The 20,184-nt window shown below is 43.5% G+C and overlaps 2 protein-coding genes across 2 annotated transcripts in view; one reads left to right on the forward strand and one right to left on the reverse strand.

Annotated features, from left to right (window-relative positions):
- The first annotated feature begins 1,058 nt into the window (after window positions 1-1,058).
- Window positions 1,059-3,167, forward strand: LOC311131437 (proteasome assembly chaperone 4-like). Its single transcript, XM_084164427.1, has 3 exons — window positions 1,059-1,320; window positions 1,478-1,553; window positions 2,986-3,167. The coding sequence occupies exons 1-3, from the start codon at window positions 1,144-1,146 to the stop codon at window positions 3,105-3,107; spliced, it is 375 nt and encodes a 124-aa protein (XP_084020553.1). The 5' UTR covers window positions 1,059-1,143; the 3' UTR covers window positions 3,108-3,167.
- Window positions 3,168-6,045: 2,878 nt separating this feature from the next.
- slc22a23 (solute carrier family 22 member 23) overlaps window positions 6,046-20,184 on the reverse strand; it is a gene marked incomplete at both ends in the record, with an annotated part of 35,201 nt that continues 21,062 nt past the window's right edge. Inside the window, 4 exons of the mRNA XM_084162910.1 lie at window positions 6,046-6,490; window positions 11,750-11,873; window positions 12,360-12,392; window positions 15,939-16,165. Of these exons, the coding sequence (XP_084019036.1) occupies window positions 6,046-6,490; window positions 11,750-11,873; window positions 12,360-12,392; window positions 15,939-16,165 (829 nt within the window). The remainder of the gene's footprint in view (window positions 6,491-11,749; window positions 11,874-12,359; window positions 12,393-15,938; window positions 16,166-20,184) is intronic.

Consider the following 20,184-nt stretch of genomic DNA (forward strand, 5'->3'; position numbering starts at 1 on the left):
TGTGTGACCTCTGTGGTATCCTGACTGGTCTTGAGTGCCTCTTGTTGCTCTGTAATTGACGTGTGCTCTGGGTCCTCCTGCACACGACTGGGGCTCCACTCCTGCTCACAGTGTGGTTGTTGTTGCTGCTTAGGGGGAATCTCCCCAGTTAGCTGCTGGGGGTCTGGGGAGAAGGATGGGAAATAAGTAAGGTTCTACACATTTGATAAATAACTGGCTACCTTCCCAATTATTTAGGCCTATGCCCTGCTCCTTAACCTGGAGAATACCGTTTGTTTGTGCTAACATTCCACTCCTTGACATGCCAAACATGTTTGGCAATGACACAGAATACAAGGATTGGAATGTTAGCAAAAAAAAAGAGGTTTTGACTTCAGGCATTCGGGAGTGACATGATCGTACTAAGACTGGCACAGTCTACCGCCCTTCTGCTGAGACGAACGCAACATGACTGCAATTGCGATTCAGCAAACTAATGTGGTTGAATATGTTCAGACATTAGTAGTCCTCAGTATTGTTTTAATTGTATGATGTTTATTGGTCACAAACCTGCTCCCAAATCCAGAAGAATCCTCCGTAGACGACCGTTCTCCTGCTTTGAGCTGGATATCTCTTTCAAGTACTCTGTTATCGTCTTTTCCACTATCCTGAATATATCAACTGCCGCTGATTTTAATCGGTCATGGTACTCGGTTTTCTTTTCTCCAAATATCTCAACAGCTGTCGTTGTTAACCGCTCGGTGATAAACACATTCAATAGCTGTATTTTGGACATTTTGAGGAAAAGTTTAAGCTATAACAACTCAAATTAAACCTAAAGATACTCGTCAACTTCTAACCACCTTAGCATTTTTTACGCCTTAGTGGGGAGCTTGCAAATATTTTCGACTTCCGGGTTCGAAAAGATGTTGACACTTTGAGGACCGAATGACATTCAAGCAGAGGCGGGAGGAATACAAAGCTAGCCATTCGTGTTTCTCATGATGTTCAGAATCACGCGCAAGCGCTTCTATTGATCACTTACACGTTCCAGAAACCAGGAAGTTACTTCTGGTTTACGGACACATGAGTTGGTTGAAACATTTCAAATGAATCGTCTCGTTTAGTCGTAGCTACTTGTCTTCATACAAACAGCTATTCAAAATGAACATATCAGAAAATGGAGCAGTAGGCAATGCCATTACAGTGCACGATTTCTCAGAGAAGATTCTGGAGCAAACGGTTCACTTTCACGTCATGAAACTCAATGGGGGGTTTTTCCTTTGGGTCGGCTCGAACCCGGTTTTGTCCAATTTGGCTGTTTCAATGGAAAGTAAATTTGTGAGTAACCGACTGTACAATAAATACACTGTTACAGAGAAGACTAGCTAACAGAGATGGGAAGCTAGCTAGCTTCACTGTGTAATGTTTCTAGCTAGCTACGTTAAAGTTATTATATCGGCTGATGATGTGTTCTATTCTGTGTGTGTAAATTCAGGATTCGATGCCGCTGTCTACGTTAGTCCTGGGGGACCCATCTGAAACAACCCAGAATTCACTGGCGCAGAGATTGAGTAAGCACCCCTTTCTTCATCTTCCTGTCAATATCCTATCTCTCTGAGGATTGGCTGTGTCCTCCACAGACCATGATGTAATTGTCCAGCTTCATGCTATCATAATGGTGCTTTCAAGACAACTGGGAAATCGGACCATGATGTAATTGTCCAGCTTCATGCTATCATAATGGTGCTTTCAAGACAACTGGGAAATCGGAAAAAAACGACATCAGGGCAGAAAGTCGGAGAACTAGAAAGATGGAGCTATATCGGTCCCCTTACAGGACTTTTAAAGTCCCAGTGCACAACAAAAAATATATATATATATTTGTATTAATATTAGTTTTTATTCAGATTTTTCAGGTGTTGTTGCAGCACCCTCTGCACCCCTACTTCCTGCGGCTATGGTCAGAACTTTTTTCCCCCCAAGTTGCCAGTTGAGTTGCCAGTTGTTTTGAATGCGGCATAAGACAGGCCACATATTTACACACACACACACAAACTCATCCAAGATGCCACAACTTTGTGCTTACAGTCAAATCTGTCTAATAATCAATTATACAATATAAACTCAACATGCAACAATTTCAACAACTTTACTGAGTTACAGGAAATCAGTCAATTTAAATAAATTCATTAGGCCCTAATCTATGGATGGATGGGGAGCCTGGCCCAGCCATCAGAATGAGTTTTTCCCCACAAAAGGGCTTTAATACAGAAGTAAATACTCCTCAGTTTCATCAGCCGTCCGGGTGGCTGGTCTCAGACGATCCCGCAGGTGAAGAAGCCGGATGTGGAGGTCCTGGGATGGCGTGGTTACATGTGGTCTGCGGTTGTGAGGCTGGTTGGACATACTGCCAAATTTTCTAAAACGAAGTTGGTAGAGAAATGAACATTCAATTCTCTGGCAACATACTGTGGTGGACATTCCTGCAGTCAGGAAGCCAATTGCACACTCCCTCAAAACTTGAGACATCTGTGGCATTGGTTGTGAGACAAAACTTCACATTTTAGAGTAGCTTTTTATTGTCCCCAGCAGAAGGTGCACCTGTGTAATGATCATGCTGTTTAATAAGCTTCTTGATATGCCACACCTGTCAGGTGGATGGATTATCTTGGCAAGGGAGAAATGTTCACTAACAGGGATGTAAACAAATGTGTGCACAACATTTGAGAGAAATAAGCTTTTATGTGTATGGACAATTTCTGGGATCTTTTATTTCAGCTCATGAAACATGGGACCAACACTTTACATTTTGCATTTATATTTTTCCTTCACTATAGTTGCTATATGTTATTCAGAATCAGAACATTTACAGAAAGCTAGACAGTTAAACCACTAACCAGTATGATGCTCTTTTGTTGGTGTCAGTTTACACCATTTGAAACATCACTAACCCAGCTGTCCTCGTCACTAACCCAGCTGTTCTCCATATCCTTTGTTTTCCAGCTAAGAGGACTAAGAAACAGGTGTTTGTGAGCTACAACCTGCCCATGACCGACTCCAACCTGTCTCTGCTGGTGGAGAATAGGATAAAGAAGGAGATGGAAGTTTGCCCTGATCAATTTTAACCTTTTCCCCCATTTATACTGACTTTGTACCGAAATAATACAATGGAGAGAACAACATTACCTACCTGTCTGGACTGTTCTGTCACTTGCTGTTTTAGCACTTGAGATCTAACCAGAGACTGTCTCTGTGTAGAGGCTGCAGACTCACACATCATTTTTCATGCCCACTGCCCATCCACAAACTCGGTCTACAGACATCACATGTATCACCTCGATAGTGTTCATCTATTGACATAACCAATAAATGAAGTGGTTTATTATCAAAACAACATTTATGGTTTTAATATGTACAGGTACATCATATATAAAAAATAAAAATAAAACATTTAGAAAATATTAGTGGTTGACAATCAATCACTCATGGAATTTCATTTCTTTTACCACAACATTTCATTGATAAAAACATTTACAAACTACCAAATAAACAATACAAGATGTCCATTATGTCAAAATATGTGCCATTTGCGTCAAATATGGTTAATGGTAGAAATGTATAGAGTATACTTGGCCTTTTAAGGTCATCTATGCACATCATGTGACAAATTGTCCTATGAAACTATTTGATATGCCTAGTACATAAAATATGATAGTCCATACATCAGGGATCATCAACAAGATTCAGCCGCGGGCCGATATTTATTTTCTTGAGTGGACGGTCAGGGGCCCGGAACATAGTTACAAATCATTTGTAGACTGCAAATTGACCAAAAGAAGCCCAAATATACATAATATTTGACTAAAACATAATCATTTCAAACCTTGCTTACATTTGTATACAGTCACATATAATCTCTATTATGTGTGTGAATACTTTGGAACAGATTTATAAAATTAAAATCAGTTGGAGCTGATTTGCTGGTGTTTTTACAGTCTTTTCTGTCCCCCCAAAAATAATATTTTATTTGATTGTTTTGGGCTCAGAAACCTTGGGGGGCCAAATAAAAATCACCCGAGGCCACCAGTTGGGGAACCCTGCCATGCATTATCAATGAATGACACATTGAATACCAATGTAAGGTGTGCATGAATCATTTGTATGTTACACCTATTCTAACTAGATCACACTATTGCACTAACCTAATAATCGAGACACGAACCATTTCAAAACCCCTATAGACGTTGTCCTTCGTGGCATAGCCAGCCATTATTTAACCGTGCTAAAGAGACAGGTTTAAACAAGTTCTAAAAACAGCAATATACTACTAACATTATTTACCACAGTGTTGAGAACAGGGATAGGAAAGGTCAGAATTAGCTAAATTAAAGAGGTATTTCAAGCAACAAGAATGCTCTTGGCAACATAAAAATAAATACTGAAGTACTGAACGATTCTTTCAAAGTCACCTGTCCACTTGTAAAATGTGCAGTTTTTTATAAAACTGAAGAATCATCATGATAAAGCCATTCAGAAACGGAGATGTTTCATAGTGGAGACGGCTCAATCCCAAATGGCACCCTATTCCCTATGTAGTGCACTGCTTTTGACCAGGGCCCATGGGCTCTGGTGAAAAGTAGTGCACTGTGTAGGGAATAGGGTGCTATTTGGGACACACTGTACATACTAGTAACTAACTAGTATTATCCACTCAACACCATAGAATACGGAAATAAAAACACCACAAAAAGGTCCAAAGTTCAAACCATTTCCATAGCCATCACAGTTTTCTGAGGTTTCCAGCTGTCATTCACATATCATTGCTTAGACAACCATCATTCACCAACATTAATGGGGGTAGCAATACTCAGTTTTCTAAAGTCATCATATTGATTCCACTGCTACTAAGGATAAAGTGCCAACTTGGACTTTTGACAAGGGGGTGGGAGGCACAAATTCATAAATAAACCCATCAAGTAGGCTACAGTATATAGGCCCGGCCTACACTTTTATTCAATTTAGACTACAGAAGTTTCACCCAAAACCTGCGCCTCAAACGAGTTGGCTGACAAATATTTGATTAAATTTGATTTAACTTTGAATTTTAGTGCCAAAAAATTAAGCTGATGGAAAAGAAATGCATAGAGCACACATCACTGTTGAAAGCCATGACATTTCAAATGAAATCTAGAATACAGTGTCTGCTCTGCTGCTCTATACATTTGTCTCTATGCTGTTTGAGTACACCACTCTGCTGATAATTTACTAACAGACACCATGACTTCCCTCCGCATGGAACCATGCTGAAACCATGATACTCATTCGACACACTGCAACAACTACTCTGTGGGCACTAATACATGTAAGTCATTGTAATGAGTTTCAGTTCATTGCAAAGACATACACAGGTGTGTGAAATATTCCATATTTTGTTTCAAGAATATCCTGTTCTATTGCAGGCCCTCAAAGTCTTACTAAATCGTATTGAGTGTCCGAAATAGTACCCTATTCCCTATAGATAGTGCACTACTTTTGACCAGAGGCCTATGCAGGCCCTGGTCAAAAGCAGTACACTATAGGGAAAATGGTGTCATTTAGGACGCACACATAATCACTACTCTACAGGCTAACTGCTAATCCATCACCCTATTACATTACCACCCATTAAACCCAACCTGGGGCATCTGAATAGTAATGCTTTATTTAAATTGTTTTAGTTTTTGTCCAAATCTTGAATGTCCATGATTGGGGAAGCTCAATTTCCCACTTTCTCACAAACAAGACGTGGAAAATGGCATCATGAGTCTAATGAGAGGGTTAATTTGTTCATTGAACTCACCAGAATGGGAAGGTTTTTAAAGTTTTAAAATTAAAGAGTTCCTCATGGAAGAAACTGACAAGCGGAATTCTTCCATGTTCTCCTGACTGAATGATCATAACAGACATGGCCAGTCATGAAGGTGACCAGGAGTGGGACAGTTCGTTTGGGACAGTCCCAGCCATTCCCGCAGCACAGTCCTGTCCTATCCTCAGTCTGTGTCAGGGAGGAGTGTGTGTCTGCTGCTACGACGACCCTCCGACCCCATTTGCCACCATAATATTACTGATCACCTCCCCTCCAGTAGCATACGCATATGACATCGGCACTGCTGCAAGAGCAGTAGCCGCTGCTGCTGTGGCGCCCCCGGTGGCCGTAAGATGCCGCGGCGTGTCGTGGACCCGGGAGTATAAGTCCCTATCCCCAGGCTTGGTGAGGAGGAGGTGCTGCTCTCCAGGCCGGTGGGTGAGCAGGGGCTGGCGGGTGTAGTTCTCCCCGTCCGCAAGGCTCTCTGGCAGGGGCTGGTTGCGCGGCTCGGGCAGCAGTAGCAGGCAGATGATGCACAGCAGGGTGCAGGCAGCGAAGATCATGTGATGCAGGAAGTAGCCCTTCTGGTTGTGGAGCTCCATGATGGGGGCCGTCAGCATGCCGAAGCCAGCGCTGGCCAGGACCAGGCCCAGACCACCACCCCTGGGGGAGGGAGACAAAGAGGGAGAGTCAGTTTAACAGCTAATTTCCTGCAATTCTACACATTTTGCCATAGAGTGGAGGCAAATGTTAGCAGTTTTTAATATGATAACTGATGATCAATGGGCCCCACCCCGGTCGGTAATTTGACCATGCTTACTACAAGTTTACATATCTGGCCACTAGACTAATTTACCAATCTACATTTTTTTTGCTGATATGGGTTAATTGAGTAACTGCTGATGCATTTTGGACAATGGCGCCGGAGGGGATAGCTGCCGTGCTCCTAACCAACTGTGCTATTTTGTGTGTTTTTTTCACATTGTTTGTAACTTATTTTGTACATAATGTTGCTGCTACCGTCTCTTATGACCGAAAATAGCTTCTGGACATCAGAACAGCGATTACTCACCTCGAACTGGACAAAGATTTTTTTTTTAATGAGTCCGACGCAAAGGATATACTGCTTCTCCGAGACCAGGCCCAAATCCCCGTCATTCGCGTTAAGAAAATACGGAAATACAGGGGGCGGAGATCGGGGTGCCTTGTTAGAATTCGTCGGCGAGTGGGTAACCCGCCTCTACCATCCGTTCTATTGGCCAACGTGCAATCACTGGAAAATAAACTGGATGGTCTCCGTTTCAGACTATCCTACCAATGGGACATTAAACTATAATATCTTATGTTTCACTGAGTCATGGCTGAAGGACTACACGGATAATATACATTTGGCTGGGTTTTCCGTGCATCGGCAGGACAGAACAGCTACAGTGGGGAAAAAAAGTATTTAGTCAGCCACCAATTGTGCAAGTTCTCCCACTTAAAAAGATGAGAGAGGCCTGTAATACTTATTTTCCACCATAATTTGCAAATAAATTCATTAAAAATCCTACAATGTGATTTTCTGGATTTATTTTTCTCAATTTGTCTGTCATAGTTGACGTGTACCTATGATGAAAATTACAGGCCTCTCTCATCTTTTTAAGTGGGAGAACTTGCACAATTGGTGGCTGACTAAATACTTTTTTCCCCCACTGTACGTCTGGTAAGACAAGGGGTGGGGGATCTGTGTCTATTTGTCAACAACAGCTGGTGGAGAGATGTCTAATATTAAGGAAGTCTCAAGGTATTGCTCGCTTGAGGTAGAATACCTCATGATAAACTGTGGACCACACTATCTACCAAGAGAGTTTATCTATATTCTTCGTAGCCTTCTATTTACCACCACAAACCGATGCTGGCACTAAGACCGCATTCAACAAGCTGTATAAGGCCATAAGTAAACAAGAAAATGCTCATCCAGAAGTGTTGCCCAGCGACAGCCCCAAAACATCACTGCTCTAGAGGAGATCTGCATGGAGGACTGGGCCAAAATACCAGCAACAGTGTGTGAAAACCTTGTGAAGACTTACAGAAAACGTTTGACCTGTGTCATTGCCAACAAAGGGTATATAACAAAGTATTGAGAAACTTTTGTTATTGACCAAATACTTATTTTCCACCATAATTTGCAATTAAATTCATAAAGAATCCTACAATGTGATTTTCTGGATTTTTTTTCATCTCATTTTGTCCGTCATAGTTGACGTGTACCTATAATGAAAATTACAGGCCTCTCTCATCTTTTTAAGTGGGAGAACTTGCACAATTGGTGGCTGACTAAATACTTTTTCCCCCCACTGTACGTCTGGTAAGACAAGGGGTGGGGGATCTGTGTCTATTTGTCAACAACAGCTGGTGGAGAGATGTCTAATATTAAGGAAGTCTCAAGGTATTGCTCGCTTGAGGTAGAATACCTCATGATAAACTGTGGACCACACTATCTACCAAGAGAGTTTATCTATATTCTTCGTAGCCTTCTATTTACCACCACAAACCGATGCTGGCACTAAGACCGCATTCAACGAGCTGTATAAGGCCATAAGTAAACAAGAAAATGCTCATCCAGAAGCGGCGCTCCTAGTGATGGCAAACCTAAATCCGTTTTACCTAATTTCTACCAGCATGTCACTTGCAACCAGAGGGAAAAAAAAAAAAAAAACTCTGGACCACCTTTACTCCACACACAGAGACGCATACAATGCTCTCCCTCGCCCTCCATTTGGCAAATCTGACCATAATTCTATCCTCCTGATTCCTGCTTACAAGCAAAAACTAAAGCAGGTAGTACCAGTGACTCGCTCAATACGGAAGTGGTCAGATGACGCGGATGCTACGCTACATGACTGTTTTGCTAGCACAGACTGGAATATGTTCCGGGATTCATCCAATGGCATTGAAGAGTATACCACCTCAGTCACCGGCTTCATCAATAAGTGCATCGACGACGTTGTCCCCACAGTGACCATACGTATGTACATAATATCTCAACCAGAAGCCATGGATTACAGGCAACATCTGCACCGAGCTAAAGGCTAGAGCTGCCGCTTTCAAGGAGTGGGACACTAATCCGGACACTTATAAGAAATTGCGCTATGCCCTCAGACGAACCATCAAACAGGCAAAGCATCAATACAGGACTAAGATTGAATTGTACTACACTGGCTCTGACGCTCGTCGGATGTGGCAGGGCTTGCAAACTATTACGGACTACAAAGGGAAACCCAGCCGCGTGTTGCCCAGTGACGCGAGCCTACCAGACGAGCTAAATGCCTTTTATGCTTGCTTCGAGGCAAGCAACACTGAAGCATGCATGAGAGCACCAGCTGTTCCGGACGACTGTGTGATCACGCTCTCCGTAGCCGATGCGAGCAAGACCTTTAAACAGGTCAACATTCACAAGGCCGCGGGGCCAGATGGATTACCAGGACGTGTCCATCGAGCATGAGCGGACCAACTGGCAAGTGTCTTCACTGACATTTTCAACCTCTCCCTGACTGAGTCTGTAATACCTACATCAGGGTTCTTCAATTCCGGTCCTGGAGGGCCGAAACACTTCTGTTTTTTATTTCTACCTGGTAGTTAATTGCACTCACCTGGTGTCCCAGGTCTGAATTAGCCCCTGATTAGAAGGAGAGGATGAAAAACAGAGGTGTTTCGGCCCTCCAGGACCGGAATTGAAGAACCCTGACCTACATGTTTCAAGCAGACCACCATAGTCCCTGTGCCCAAGAAAGCGAAGGTAACCTGCCTAAATGACTACCGCCCCGTAGCACTCACGTCGGTAGCCATGAAGTGCTTTGAAAGGCTGGTCATGGCTCAACCCTAGACCCACTCTAATTTGCACACCGCCCCAACAAATCCACAGATGACACAATCTCAATTGCACTCCACACTGCCCTTTCTCACCTGGACAAAAGGAACACCTATGTGATAATGCTGTTCATTGACTACAGCTCAGCGTTCAACACCATAGTGCCCACAAAGCTCATCACTTAGCTAAGGACCCTGGGACTAAACACCTCCCTCTGCAACTGGATCCTGGACTTCCTGATGGGCTGCCCCCAGGTGGTAAGGGTAGGTAACAACACATCTGTCACGCTGATCCTCAACACGGGGCCCCTCAGGGGTGCGTGCTTAGTCCCCTCCTGTACTCCCTGTTCACCCACGACTGCGTGGCAAGCACGACTCCAACACCATCATTAAGTTTGCTGACGACACAACAGTGGTAGGCCTGATCACCAACAACAATAGGGAGGAGGTCAGAGACCTGGCAGTGTGGTGCCAGGACAACAACCTCTCCCTCAATGTGAGCAAGACAAAGGAGCTGATCGTGGACTACAGGAAAAGGAGGGCCGACCAGGCCCCCATTCACATCGACAGGTCTGTAGTGGAGCGGGTCGAGAGTTTGAAGTTCCTTGGTGTCCACATCAACAACAAACTATCATGGTCCAAACACACCAAGACAGTCATGAAGAGGGAACGACAACACCTTTTCCCCCTCAGGAGACTGAAAAGATTTGGCATGGGTCTCCAGATCCTCAAAAAGTTATACTGCTGCACCATCGAGAGCATCCTGACCGGTTGCATCACCGCCTGGTATGGCAACTGCTCAGAAACCAACCATAAGGCGCTACAGAGGGTAGTGCGTACGGCCCAGTACATCACTGTGGCAAAGCTTCCTGCCATCCAGGACCTCTATACTAGCCGGTGTTAGAGGAAGGCTCCAAAAATGGTCAAAGACTCCAGTTACTCAAGTCATAGACTGTTCTCTCTGCTACCGCACAGCAAGCGGTACCGGAGCGCCAAGTCTAGGTCCAAAAGGCTCCTTAACAGCTTCTACCCCCAAGACTGCTGAACAACTAATCAAATGGCCACCTGGACTATTTACACTAACACCCCCCCCCCCCCCTTGTTTTTACACTGCTGCTACTCGCTGTTTATTATCTATGCATAGTCACTTTACCCCTACCTACATGTACAAATGACCCTGTACCCCCGCACATTGTATATAGCCTCGTTATTGCTATTTTATTGTTACTTTTTATTTTGTTTATTTAGTAAATATTTTCTTAACTCTATTTCTTGAACTGCATTGTTGGTTAAGGGCTCGTAAGTAAGCATTTCACGGTAAGTTCTACACCTGTTGTATTCGGCGAATGTGACAAATACAATTTGATTTGATTTGCACAACCAAATTTCGAAATTGCACCTTGTGTATTCTATTATTCTAACTCTCAACAGTACGTTGAGACATCGACAGAGTTCCCAAAAATTAGAAATCTACGTATTCTTTGTTGTTGTTGTGAAATTGGTCTGCGGCCCACGGGCCGCCTCGCCTGTTGCCCATCACTGATCTACATTCTAGAACAGCAGTCTCTGTCAAATTGCCTGTATATGACACATACATACTACACCACAAGGTGGCACTAGTAGGCCACTAAGACAAAGCTACACTTGGTGGGACATCATTTTCCAATAAGTGTGTGTAGCAGTGGAGGCTGCTGAGGGGAGGACGGCTCATAATAATGGCTGGAAGGAGCGAATGGAATGGCATCAAACACATGGAAACCATGTGTTTGATGTATTTGATACCATTCCACTCCAGCCAGGGATGTAGCTCAGTTGATAGAGCATGGCGTTTGCAACGCCAGGGTTGTGGGTTCGATTCCCACGGGGGGCCAGTATAAAAAAATATGTATTCACTAACTGTAAGTCGCTCTGGATAAGAGCGTCTGCTAAATGACTAAAATGTAAAAAATGTAAAAATTACCACGAGCCCGTCCTCCCCAATTAAGGTGCCACCAACCACCTGTGGTGTGTAGTTTAGGAATCCAATAACTGCAGGTATGGGTGGGTGCGGTCAGACCGTGTGTGTGTTACCTAATGACGGTGGGAGTGATCTCAGCGCAGAAGAAGATGCTGAGGGTGCTGACGGCGTGAGAGGAGAACATTCCAATGATGGAGAATGCCACAGAGAACTTCCTGTTTAGCGTGTCCCTCAGAACTAACCAGACAAGAGGAGGCACACGAGAGGAGGTGAGACACATAATAAATATAGACATTTCACTTAATAGAAACCGATCACAGAAAAACGTTGGTGTAGCCATTAATTTTGTTTAACGACTGTTTTGATGATTCTACAACACAAAATCAACAGATGGCGCATGAACCTGGCCTGTAGAGCTGTAACCCAGAGCACCTGACTGGCATCCAAAATGGTTCTTCGGCTGTCCCCATAGGAGAACCCTTTTTGGTTCCAGGTAGAACCCCTTTGGGTTCCATGTAGAACCCTCTGAAAGGGTTCTACATGGAACCCAAAAGGGTTTAACCTGGAACCTAAAGGGTTATACCTGGAACCAAAAAGGGTTATTCAAAGGATTCTCCTATGGGGACAGCTGAAGAACCCTTTTAGGTTCTAGATGGTACCTTTTTTTCAATGAGTGCATTCTTCCAATCGGTCTGAGTATGATTTTATAAAGTCAAACCGTACCTGTGTCATGGCGAAGGCTGTACTTCCCGATCACTATATTCAAACAAAGGCCATGGATGGGGGAAGAAAAACAGAGAAAAGTAGCATGAGCATAGCCTTTAGAATAGGTCATTATTTGTCTGACAGATACAGTGGTGTGAAAAAGTGTTTGCCCCCTTCCTGATTTCTTATTTGTTTGCATGTTTGTCACACTTAAATGTTTCAGATCATCAAACAAATTTAAATATTAGTCAAAGATAACACAAGTAAACACAAAATGCAGTTTTGAAATGAAGGTTATTATTATTATTATTATTATTATTATTATTAATAATAATAATAATAATAATAATAATAAGGGAAAACAAAATCCAAACCCACATGGCCCTGTGTGAAAAAGTGATTGCCCCCTACAACCTAATAACTGGTTGGGCCACCCTTAGCAGCAACAACTGCAATCAAGTGTTTGCAATAACTTGCAAGGAGTCTTTTACAGCGCTGTGGAGGAATTTTGGCCCACTCATCTTTGCAGGATTGTTGTAATTCAGCCACATTGGAGGGTTTTCGAGCATGAACTGCCTTTTTAAGGTCATGCCACAGAATCTCAATAGGATTCAGGTCAGGACTTTGACTAGGCCACTCCAAAGTCTTAATTTTGTTTTTCTTCAGCCATTCAGAGGTGGACTTGCTGGTGTGTTTTGGATCATTGTCCTGCTGCAGAACCCAAGTTCGCTTCAGCTTGAGGTCACGAACAGATCATCAAGATGTTTTCTGGCAAAAATGAGACGAGCCTTAATGTTCTTTTTGCTCAGCAGTGGTTTTCGTCTTGGAACTCTGCCATGCAGGCCATTTTTACCCAGTCTCTTTCTTATGGTGGAGTCATGAACACTGACCTTAACTGAGGCAAGTGAGGCCTGCAGCTCTTTGGATGTTGTTGTGGGGTCTTTTGTGACCTCTTGGATGAGTCGTCGCTGCGCTCTTGGGGTAATTTTGGTCGGCCGGCCACTCCTGGGAAGGTTCACCACTGTTCCATGTTATCGCCATTTGTGGATAATGGCTCTCACTGTGGTTCGCTGGAGTCCCAAAGCTTTAGAAATGGCTTTATAACCTTTTCCAGACTGATGTATCTCAATTACTTTCTTTCTCATTTGTTCCTGAATTTCTTTGGATCTCGGCATGATGTCTAGCTTTTGAGGATCTTTTGGTCTACTTCACTTTGTCAGGCAGGTCCTATTTAAGTGACTCCTTGATTGAGAACAGGTGTGGCAGTAATCAGGCCTGGGTGTGGCTAGAGGAATTGAACTCAGGTGTGATAAACCACAGTTGAGTTGTGTTATAACAGGTGGGGCAAACACTTTTTCACACAGGGCCATGTAGGTTTGGATTTTGTTTTCCCTTAATAATAAAAACCTTCATTTCAAAACTGCATTTTGTGTTTACTTGTGTTATCTTTGACTAATATTTACATTTGTTTGATGACCTGAAACATTTAAGTGTGACAAACATGCAAACAAATAACAAATCAGGAAGGGGGCAAACACTTTTTCATTTGCGAAAGTATTCACCCCCCTTGAAATTTTTCCTATTTTGTTGCCTTACAACCTGGAATTAAAATTGATTTTGGGGGGGGGGTTTGTATCATTTGATTTACACAACATGCCTACCACTTTGAAGATGCAAAATATTTGTTATTGTGAAACAAACAAGAAATAAGACAAAAAAACAGAAATCTTGAACGTGCATAACTATTCACCCCCCCAAAGTCAATACTTTGTAGAGCCACCTTTTTCAGAAATTACAGCTGCAAGTCTCTTGGGGTATGTCTCTATAAGCTTGCACATCTAGCCACTGGGATTTTTGCCTATTCTTCAAGGCAAAAAAGCTCCAGCTCCTTCAAGTTGGATGGGTTCCGCTGGTGTACAGCAATCTTTAAGTCATACCACAGATTCTCAATTGGATTGAGGTCTGGGCTTTGACTAGGCCATTCCAAGACATTTAAATGTTTCCCATTAAACCACTCAAGTGTTGCTTTAGCAGTAGGCTTAGGGTCAATGTCCTGCTGGAAGGTGAACCTCCGTCCCAGTCTCAAATCTCTGGAAGACTGAAACAGGTTTCCCTCAAGAATTTCCCTGAATTTAGCACCATCCATCATTCCTTCAATTCTGAGCAGTTTCTCAGTCCATGCCGATGAAAAACATCCCCACAGCATGATGCTGCCACCACCATGCTTCACTGTGGGGATGGTGTTCTTGGGGTGATGAGAGGTGTTGGGTTTGCGCCAGACATAGCGATTTCCTTGATGGCCAAAAAGCTCAATTTTAGTCTCATCTGACCAAAGTACCTTCTTCCATATGTTTGGGGAGTCTCCCACATGCCTTTTGGCGAACACCAAACTTGTTTACTTATTTCTTTCTTTAAGCAGTGGCTTTTTTCTGGCCACTCTTCCGTAAAGCCCAGCTCTGTGGAGTGTACGGCTTAAAGTGGTCCTATGGACAGATACTCCAATCTCTGCTGTGGAGCTTTTCAGCTCCTTCAGGGTTATCTTTGGTCTCTTTGTTGCCTCTCTGATTAATGCCCTCCTTGCCTGGTCTGTGTGTTTTGGTGGGCGGCCCTCTCTTGGTAGGTTTGTTGTGGTGCCATATTCTTTCCATTTTTTAATAATGAATTTAATGGTGCTCCGTGGGATGTTCAAAATTTCGGATATTTTTTTATAACCCAACCCTGATCTGTACTTCTCCACAAATTTGTCCCTGACCTGTTTGGAGAGCTCCTTGGTCTTCATGGTGCCGCTTACTTGGTGGTGCCCCTTGCTTAGTGGTGTTGCAGAACCTGGGGCCTTTCAGAACAGGTGTATATATACAGAGATCATGTGGCAGATCATGTGACACTTAGATTGCACACAGGTGGACTTTATTTAACTAATTATGTGACTTCTGAAGGTAATTGGTTGCACCAGATCTCATTTAGGGGCTTCATAGCAAAGGGGTGAATACATATGCACGCACCACTTTTCCGTTATTTATTTTTTAGAATGTTTTGAAACAAGTTATTTTTTTCATTTCACTTCACCAATTTGGACTATTTTGTGTATGTCCATTACATGAAAACCAAATCAATTTAAATTACAGGTTGTCATGCAACAAAATAGGAAAAACGCCAAGTGGGGTGAATACTTTTGCAAGGCACTGTAGATCTGATATAATGACTAGAGAACAGAGGTAATGATGCAGAAAATGACATTCTCCTAGTAGTGACTTCTCTGAAGCACTGTAATACTGTAAGTCCATTATCTGAGTATGATATTTGTCTATGACAGATTGAAATTATAATGGGATGTTATTGCTTTGTGTTTTCCCATATAAAGAGCTATTTGTGAATGAAGGACTATGAGGGGGATGCCTGCATTGGTCACTTGTTAAAACATCTGACAAAACATGGGCTTTCATAAACTGAAGGTTGACCTAAATGTTTATTTCATAGAGATAGGATTTCTATATATCGGTGTGTGTGTGTTTCATTTGTGTGTATCGTGTGTGTTTAGTGTGCGTGCGTGTGTGTGTGTATGCATAACATGTGTGTGTGTGTGTGTCTCCAACTCACAGTTGAGCAGACCCAGCTGCAGCAGTGATGCCAGGGCGGTGATGATCATGAAGGTGAGCAGTCCACCCCGACGACCCATGAACGCCACGGCTGGGCACAGCGCCAGGCACGTTGCTACGGCAATTCCGGCCATAGTGTAGTAGTCAGCATGAAACATGGCCGACACAGGAGCCTCTGGGTCCATCATACTGCGGGCAAAACAGTGGTGGATACCGTACCCAGTCAACCTGAGGAGAGAGAGACACGTAGCGGAGGTGAGTCGGACTCTCTCGCGGAAGGGTATTCTCTCTTGGTCTAATGGTTAAGACATTGCCCACTGGGCTCAGACGTCAATTCAATGTCTATTTCATGTTGGTTGGAACAACGTTGATTTAACGAGTGTGTGCCCAGTGGGTGGTTTCCCAAGCGGGAGAGTGGGGTTCAGATCCCACCAGTTACACACACACACACCATCATTACTAAGAGCAAGGCAGTGCTGGATACCAAATGCCATCAATATAGAGGGTGTAGGGAGATTTTATACACACACACAGTCTTGTTTAACTAACCTTGTGGGGACACACAATTCAGTCCCATTCAAAATCCTATTTTCCCTAAACCTTACCTAACCTTAACTCTAACCCTAGCTCCTAACCCTAACCCTAAAACTAACCCTAGCTCTTAACCTTAAACCTAATTCTAACCCTAATAGTGGTAGGGCTAACCCCATTTAGTTGACTGGTCGATTGTTTGGTTGATAAGCTGTTGGTCGACCAAGTTTTTTTTTTGTTGAGCAGTGGTAAATATATATTTTAATAACGATTCACCTGTCTGATTCACGCCTGTCTCAGTGGACTAATCCATTGTGGAGGCACACTAGTATCACCTGTAGTACATTTACTCTTAATTACCATCATTTATCATCTACAATGTTTGTTTGGTTACGATCATTTCTGTTAATGCATTCAATATATTATTATTACAGTCTTACAGTTCTCATTGTCGGAGTGGATACGTTGTTTGCAGAGCGCACAACCTAGGCTACACTTGTGAGAAAAAAGTTTTGGTTTATTTAATTCCATGTATGAGTTGTCAATGTATTAATTGTCTTTTGTTTAGAACGCTCCTGTCAATCTTGAGTAAGGACAAACACCTGATTAAACATAGAAGTCGGCCTAGGCTACCTGGCCTAAGCACAAATGTAGGCCTAAACAGTGCCTTGCAAAAGTATTCATCCCCCTTGGCATTTTTCCTACTTTGTTGCATTACAACCTGTAATTTAAATTGATTTTTATTTGGATTTCATGTAATGGACATACAGAAAATAGTCAAAATTGGTGAAGTGAAATGAAAAAAATTACTTGTTTCAAAGAAGTATCAAAAATAAATAACGGAAAAGTGGTGCGTGCATATGTATTCACCCCCTTTGCTATGAAGCCCCTAAATAAGATCCGGTGCAACCAATTACCTTCAGAAGTCACATAATTAGTTAAATAAAGTCCACCTGTGTGCAATCTAAGTGCCACATGATCTCAGTATATATACACCTGTTCTGAAAGGCCCCAGAGTCTGCAACACCACTAAGCAAGGGGCACCACCAAGCAAGCGGCACCATGAAGACCAAGGAGCTCTCCAAACAGGTCAGGGACAAAGTTGTGGAGAAGTAAACATCAGGGTTGGGTTATAAAAAAATATCCAAAACTTTGAACATCCCACGGAGCACCATTAAATCCATTATTAAAAAATGGAAATAATATGGCAGCATAACAAACCTGCCAAGAGAAGGCCGTCCACCAAAACTCACGGACCAGGCAAGGAGGGCATTAATCAGAGAGGCAACAAAGAGACCAAAGATAACCCTGAAGGAGCTGCAAAGCTCCACAGCGAAGATTGTAGTATCTGTCCATAGGACCACTTTAAGCCATACACTCCACAGAGCTGGGCTTTACGGAAGAGTGGCCAGAAAAAAGCCATTGCTTAAAGAAAGAAATAAGCAAACACGTTTGGTGTTCGCCAAAAGGCATGTGGGAGACTCCCCAAACATATGGAAGAAGGTACTTTGGTCAGATGAGACTCAAATTGAGCTTTTTGGCCATCAAGGAAAACGCTATGTCTGGCGCAAACCCAACACCTCTAATCACCCCGAGAACATCATCCCCACAGTGAAGCATGGTGGTGGCAGCATCATACATTTTACATTTTAGTCATTTAGCATACGCTGTTATCCAGAGCGACTTACAGTTAGTGAGTGCATACATTTTTCATACTGTGGGGATGTTTTTCATCGGCAGGGACTGGGAAACTGGGAAACTTTCCCATGGGGGTCCAGTATGAAAAATATAAAAAATTATGTATGCACTAACTGTAAGTCGCTCTGGATAAGAGCGTCTGCTAAATGACTAAAATGTAAAATGGTCAGAATTGAAGGAATGATGGATGGCGCTAAATACAGGGAAAATCTTGAGGGAAACCTGTTTCAGTCTTCCAGAGATTTGAGACTGGGATGGAGGTTCACCTTCCAGCAGGACAATGACTCTAAGCCTACTGCTAAAGCAACGCTTGAGTGGTTAAAGGGGAAACATTTACATGTCTTGGAATGGCCTAGTCAAAGCCCAGACCTCAATCCAATTGAGAATCTGTGGTATGACTCAAAGATTGCTGTACACCAGCGGAACCCATCCAATTTGAAGGAGAGGGAGAAGTTTTGCCTTGAAGAATGGGCAAAAATCCCAGTGGCTAGATGTGCCAAGCTTATAGAGACATACCCCAAGAGACTTACATTTAAGTCATTTAGCAGACGCTCTTATCCAGAGCGACTTACAGTTAGTGAGTGCATACATTTTTCATACAGACTTGCAGCTGTAATTGCTGCAAAAGGTGTGTCACGATCGTCGAAAGGAGTGGACCAATGCGCAGCGTGGAATGCGAACATCTTTTATTTATATTTCACCACACGAACAAAAACAACAAAATGATACGTGAAGTCCTTGGGTACTGTCACGACCCGGTGCGAGAAACAGTCACTAATGATTGTCAGAACCCAGAAGATGAGGCAGACACAGCAGTACTAGAGATGGTGGTTTAATAAAGAACAAAATCCTCAGGCAAAGAAACTAAATCCACAATGTCCAAAAATAAAGCCAAGAGGCACAAAGAGGAAAACCTCCAAAAAAACAAGGAAACTCCACAAAGTGGTAAAAATCCCACCAGAGAAATATCCATAAAACACAAGGCTGGGGCTGGGGCTGGGTGCTAACTTACAAACACTGAGCAAGGAACTGAGGAACACACAGGGTTTAAATACTAACAAGGGAATGACCTACAGGTGCAAACAATAATTAGATCAAGAAAAAACAAAAGGTACAAAAAAGGTGCAATGGGGACATCTAGTGACCAAAACCCGAACAGTCATAGCCAAAACCTGACAGAATCCCCCTCCTAGGAACGGCTCCTGACGTTCCTACCAGCCTTCTCAGGGTGGAGGGCCCTGAACTGACGAATGAGGTCAGGGTCCAGTATGTCCTTGGCAGGAACCCAGGAGCGCTCCTCGGGACCGTAGCCTTCCCAGTCCACCAGATACTGCCAGGACCGCTGCACCCGGCGGGAATCCAGTATCCGGTGGACGGTATAAGCCGACTGGCCACCGATGACACGGGGCGGAGGGGGAGGTCTGCCTGCCGGAATAAGGGGAGAAAAAACAACAGGTTTTAATAAAGAAATGTGAAATGTTGGATTGATCTTAAGGGATCTGGGTAAGTGCAGGCGAAAAGTAACGGGATTGACTCTCCTGGCAATCTTAAAGGGACCGATGAACCTCTGGGACAGCTTGCGAGACTCCACCCGTAGCGGTAGGTTCTTAGTTGAGAGCCATACTCTCTGGCCGGGGTACAGGGTAGGACCAGGACGGCGACCTCTGTTTGCTTGTCGTTGGTACTGCTGAGAGGAACGCAGAAGATTAAGACGTGCCTTCTTCCACGTAAGCCGACAGCGTCTGATGAACCTCGAGGCTGAAGGCACTCTGACTTCTGCCTCCTGGTCCGGGAACAATAGAGGTGCATAGCCAAACTGACACTCATGCGGGGACATACCAGTGGAGGAGGAGCACAAGGTGTTGTGCGCGTACTCGGCCCAAACAATGAAGGATGACCAAGTGGACGGGTTGTTGGAAACCATGCATCTGAGGGTGGTTTCCAGCTCCTGATTCATCCTCTCAGTTTGGCCATTGGACTCCGGATGGTACCCGGAAGATAAACTGGCCGTGGCCCCT

The sequence above is a fragment of the Coregonus lavaretus genome (genome assembly GCF_964263955.1).
Source record: "Coregonus lavaretus genome assembly, chromosome: 6".
Classification (NCBI taxonomy): Eukaryota; Metazoa; Chordata; class Actinopteri; order Salmoniformes; family Salmonidae; genus Coregonus; species Coregonus lavaretus.

Bases quoted from the DNA above. Each gene is read 5' to 3' on its own strand.
- LOC311131437 (XM_084164427.1), top strand. From the start codon at position 1,144: ATGAACATATCAGAAAATGGAGCAGTAGGCAATGCCATTACAGTGCAC. The intron at 1,321-1,477 runs GTGAGTAACCGA...GTGTAAATTCAG, and splicing joins TTTCAATGGAAAGTAAATTT to GATTCGATGCCGCTGTCTAC. The intron at 1,554-2,985 runs GTAAGCACCCCT...TTTGTTTTCCAG, and splicing joins TTCACTGGCGCAGAGATTGA to CTAAGAGGACTAAGAAACAG.